This window comes from Corvus brachyrhynchos, unplaced genomic scaffold (assembly GCF_000691975.1).
Source record: "Corvus brachyrhynchos isolate BGI_N302 unplaced genomic scaffold, ASM69197v1 scaffold4, whole genome shotgun sequence".
Taxonomy (NCBI): Eukaryota; Metazoa; Chordata; class Aves; order Passeriformes; family Corvidae; genus Corvus; species Corvus brachyrhynchos.
The window spans coordinates 2,989,856-2,994,111 of NW_008237878.1; the positions used below are offsets into that span (position 1 = coordinate 2,989,856).

General features: G+C 64.0%; 2 protein-coding genes across 3 annotated transcripts in view; both read right to left on the reverse strand.

Moving 5' to 3' along the window:
• HYAL3 (hyaluronoglucosaminidase 3) overlaps positions 1 to 865 on the reverse strand; it is a 1,819-nt gene extending 954 nt beyond the window's left edge. The window contains exon 1 of the mRNA XM_017732399.1: positions 39 to 865. Within this exon, the coding sequence (XP_017587888.1) occupies positions 39 to 839 (801 nt within the window). The 5' untranslated portion in view covers positions 840 to 865. The remainder of the gene's footprint in view (positions 1 to 38) is intronic.
• A 1,137-nt stretch (positions 866 to 2,002) lies between these two features.
• On the reverse strand, positions 2,003 to 4,236 carry NAT6 (N-acetyltransferase 6). Of its 2 annotated transcripts, none has more exons than XM_017732400.1 (2): positions 3,989 to 4,236; positions 2,003 to 2,794 (listed from the first exon to the last, which is right to left on the reverse strand). In XM_017732400.1, exon 2 carries the CDS (start codon positions 2,784 to 2,786, stop codon positions 2,067 to 2,069), a length of 720 nt encoding a protein of 239 aa, XP_017587889.1. In that variant the 5' UTR covers positions 2,787 to 2,794; positions 3,989 to 4,236; the 3' UTR covers positions 2,003 to 2,066. The 2 variants fall into 2 exon arrangements, with proteins under 2 accessions (XP_017587889.1, XP_017587890.1); XM_017732401.1 differs by lacking the exon at positions 3,989 to 4,236 and adding an exon at positions 3,653 to 3,982.
• Between the last annotated feature and the right edge of the window lie 20 nt (positions 4,237 to 4,256).

Sequence of the window (4,256 nt, forward strand, 5' to 3'; positions counted from 1 at the left end):
ACCCGCCCGCCAGCCCCGAAGGCGCCCACGCGCAGGCCCTCGCGCAGCCGGTGGTGCACATAGCGGTGGCGCAGGGCAGGTGGCAGCGCCGGCGGCAGGTAAATGCTGGGGTAGAGGGCGGAGGAGGCGGCCCAGAGCCAGCCCAGATGGTTGTTACGCTGCACCTCCGCCGGCTGGCACTGCCCGGTGTAGTTTGCCTCCTTGGCCCAGTTGCTGTTGAGGCAGTCGGGAAAGCGGTAGAAACCCCAGAGCCCTCCCGGGCGCAGGGCTCGGCCCACCAGAAGTGTCTCCTCCATTAGAGCCTGTGCCGCCTGCTCGAATTCCAACTGGGCCAGTCGGAGCTGCTGCCGTGCCGGCAGGATGCCGTGCTGCTGCCGCACCCACTGCTCCGAGGCTGTCCGGTACATCTTTTTGGCCCCCCAGTTTTGGGCCCAGAGGGGCCTCCACTCCTCCCAGTCCACCACAGACAAGCCATGGAAATCAGGTCGCAGGAGGAGGTGGATGTCCTCAGCCACCCTGTCGAGGTGGGCACCAAGAGGGACACGCTGGGGGATGCCCCCATTGTGGGGGACACCCTGCTGCGACAGGTAGGGGTACAGCCCAAACTTGTTCTTGTAGAAGATGGTGATGTTCTGGCCGGCAAAGTGGCCACCCTGGTTCTCCACGATGCCGTAGTCACTGAGGGGCAGCCCCACGCCAAAGCGGTGCTGGCAGCGGCCAGAGGGGATGTTCCACACCACGGCAAAGGGCTGGCCGCCTGCCAGGGGCTCGGGTGCTGGGCTCTCCTCACTGGCTGTGCCCAGTGCCAGGCAGGCCCACAGTGCCAGCACCAGCACCATTCCACCTCAGCAGCTGCCTGTGGGGCCAGCACCCTGCGAGGAAAGGAGAGCTGTGGGGGTGAGGCTGTGAGATGCACTGGGCACCCCAGCAATGCAGGCACTGCCACCCGAGCACATGGTGGGCTAGGATGGGCCACAGGGGCTGGGCTGCCCTGCAGGGATGTGCTGCCCACCCCAAAACTGGACAGGACTTGGTTACACTTGGAGGTTTCAGACCCCTCCTGCTTCAGCACCGCCAGCATTACCTCTGCCTACTGCTCTCTGGTGCTGAGCTCCTCCTTGCACCACCACAGCCATGACACAGCTCTGGAGTGGCACTGCAAGCCACTGACCCTGGTGCCTGAGTTTCCCAGCTGGCTCCCAGTCCTGCCTGAAGTGGGGGCACCGTGACTCCCTGGTCCCCGTTTCAGCACAGTGCCTAGCCAGGCTGGGTGACCTATTAAAGGACTGAGTCCCCCAAGAGATACGGTGGGACCAAAGGGGCAGCTCTGTCCCTCACAGCCCAGGCAGGGCCAGAGGGGTCTGGTGCCCCTGCCCAGTGCTGGCCAGCTGCCCAGAATGAGGGGATTAGGCAGGGAATGGGCCCAGGGGCCGCGTGATGCAGTAAGGGCAGTGCTAATCCCTCGTTGCGAGGCCGGACGCTCTCTCTGACCTTCCCATTCCCATGCCTCTGGCGCTCACTGATGCCAGCTGCCTTAGGGGGATTTGGCCCCCCTTGCCATGCAGTGCAGGGGACCCGACCCTGCAGCCCCACCACCATGCCCAGCTCCCCCAGTGCCCCCCCAGCCAGCCTGTGCCTCAGTTTCCCCAGGCTGCTCAGTGAGGACAGCTGTGGCCATGCTGGAGACCACCACACACTGTCAGCCCCAGCTGCCCCACAGCACATCCCGAGTGGAGGAGACACTGGTGGGACTGGGAAGCACTCCTGGGGACTAGTGCCGACCCCACAGCCTGGGGTGGGCCTGGCTCCCCAGCCTGCTGGTGGTTGCAGAGCCCCAGCCAGGCGAGCTGGGGGCAAGGTGGGAGCAGAGGCAGCATGCCCAGGTAGGGCAGGGTATGGGAACCACTTCCCTGCCAGCACCACCCCCAGCCATGGGATCAGGGTGAACCAGGGAGGCTGGGGAGCTGGTGCCAGCCCTGAAGAATGGCAGGCAGTCAGGCAGTGCTGCGGCGGGCAGCTCCCACCCGCACTGCTTTTAATCACTGGCTCAGTGGGGCCACAGCCCCTCAGATGTCCTTCTTCATCCAGAAGATGGGGAGCCCTTTGGCATCACGGTGTGGGGTTTCCAGGAGGCTCTGCTTGCTGCTCTCAGCCAGGACACCCCTCGCCCAGATCACAGTCGGTGGGGGAGGTGGTGGGGGGACAGTGAGGGGTGGGAGGGGAGGCGGAGGAGCAGTGGGTACCCGTGGCCTGGTGGTGGTAGCAGTGGCAGCCCCAGAAGGGGTAGAGAAGAGCCGCAGCACCTCAGAGGATATAGCAGGGCTGAGAAAGGCCACGCTCTGCACCGGCTCACCCAGGACAAAACCCAGGTGGGCATAGAAATGCTGCTTGTCATGGGTGGTGAGGTGCAGGCAGCGAAAGCCCCGGGCCCGGGCCCACTGCTCGGTGGCCTCCATCAGCCGCCGCCCATAGCCCTGGCCCCGCAGCGCCCGGGCCACCACCACGCTCTCCACAAAAAGGTCATGGGGACGGGCGACCACGCGGGAGAGTCGGGCATGGCCCACAAGCTCGCAGGGCCCCTCCCGGGCAGCAGGGGTCTCGCTGGGGCCCCGGCTCCGCAGCAGCAGCAGGCAGGCAGGAAAGGCGTCCGAGGAGCGCTGGAGCGTGTGGAGCCGCGACGCCCGGCTCTTCCCCCACTCCTCGCCCAGCAGCTTGGCACAGGCTTCCAGGAGCTCCGGCCTCTGGTGCAAGGGAACCAAGCTGAGCTCCTCCGACACGGAGCCCATTCTTCTCACTGACAGGAAACCAAGCAGGTCACAGCTTAGAGGCAGTAGGGCACAGACCATGCGTGTGTTCCCCCCAGCCCGCCACTGGCCCCAGCACAGGCGCATTCCCCAGTAGCATAGCCAGATGAGTTCATGGAAGTTCGGCGGGTCCAAGGTCAAATGACAGATTCATGGCAGGGAAGTGGCACATGGTGCCAGCTCCGGGAATTCATGCCATGAGATCTGCAGGAAGGTCTGGCACTGCCAAACCAGCAGAGTGGCAGAGGCACAGTGCTGGCCTTGCCTCCTCCCCAGCCCCTGCCACTAGCTCCTGCCACCTCGGCACCTGTCAGACCAGCTAGCTCATCACACGTGTGCTCAGTGTTGGGGTTCTGAGGAGCAGAGGGGTCAGAAAACCCCTATCCTACAGCGTGCTGTGGGGTCCCCTCTCTCAGCCTGGCAGTTCCCCTTGCGAAGGAGAAGCTGCAGGCACAAGGCAGGAGGAACCACCATGCCAGTTTATTAACTACGATTGAGCAAACTGCCCCACTTCCCCTCTGGGGGTTGGGGAGAGCCTGAGCCTGTCCTCCCACACCCTAGGGTGCCCCCCAAAGTCATCCCCCTAGCTCCAAGACTCCTGACTCACAGCCCAGCCTGCACTGTCCCCTTCAAAGGCCAGACCCCACCAGCACTCCTGAGTGGGTGATGGTTTCCTTCTATCTGCCCAGCAAAGCCATACCAGGACTCCAACAGCACCTGCCTGCCACCCACCCTGCCTGCACTCACCCTGCCTTCACTCACTCTCCCTGTGCTCACCCTGCTCGCACTCACCCTGCTCAGTCACCCTGCTCAGTCACTCTGCTCACACCCACCCTGCTCACACTCACCCAGCCACTCGCTGCTGCCGGCTCCCTCGCCCTGGGTGCCAGTGCAGCAGGAAGCAGCCCAGGCTCATGACCAACCACAGCGCCTGGTTCTGCTTCCCCGATGTGAATGACACGTCTGTCCAGGGCCCCACACGGCACCCGCCACTTCCCACGCTGCAACCCCACACTGAGCACTCACCCTGCCTGAAGACCGATTGCTCCAAACCACACAGCACCCACACGTGGTGCAGAAACCGAAACGGCATCACCCAGCTGATTGCTGCTCCCACCTCATGGCTGCACCTCCCGAACACAGGTACCCACCCCACCACTGACCATCACCGACCCAACACTCACCTCATTACTGACGTGTTGTTAACCGGCCATTGACCCCATCTCTGACCCCACCACTGACCCATCACTGATCCATCACTGACCCCATCAATGGCCCCCTCACCAACCCATCATTGACCCTATCACTGACCCATCTTTGACCCACCATTGACCCCAGCATTGACCCATCACTGGCCCATCATCGATCCCATCACTGACCCCATCATTGATCCCACCACCGACCCCTCTCCCTGCCCTTCTCCCCTTCCCACCCCCCGGCCCCAGCGCGGTC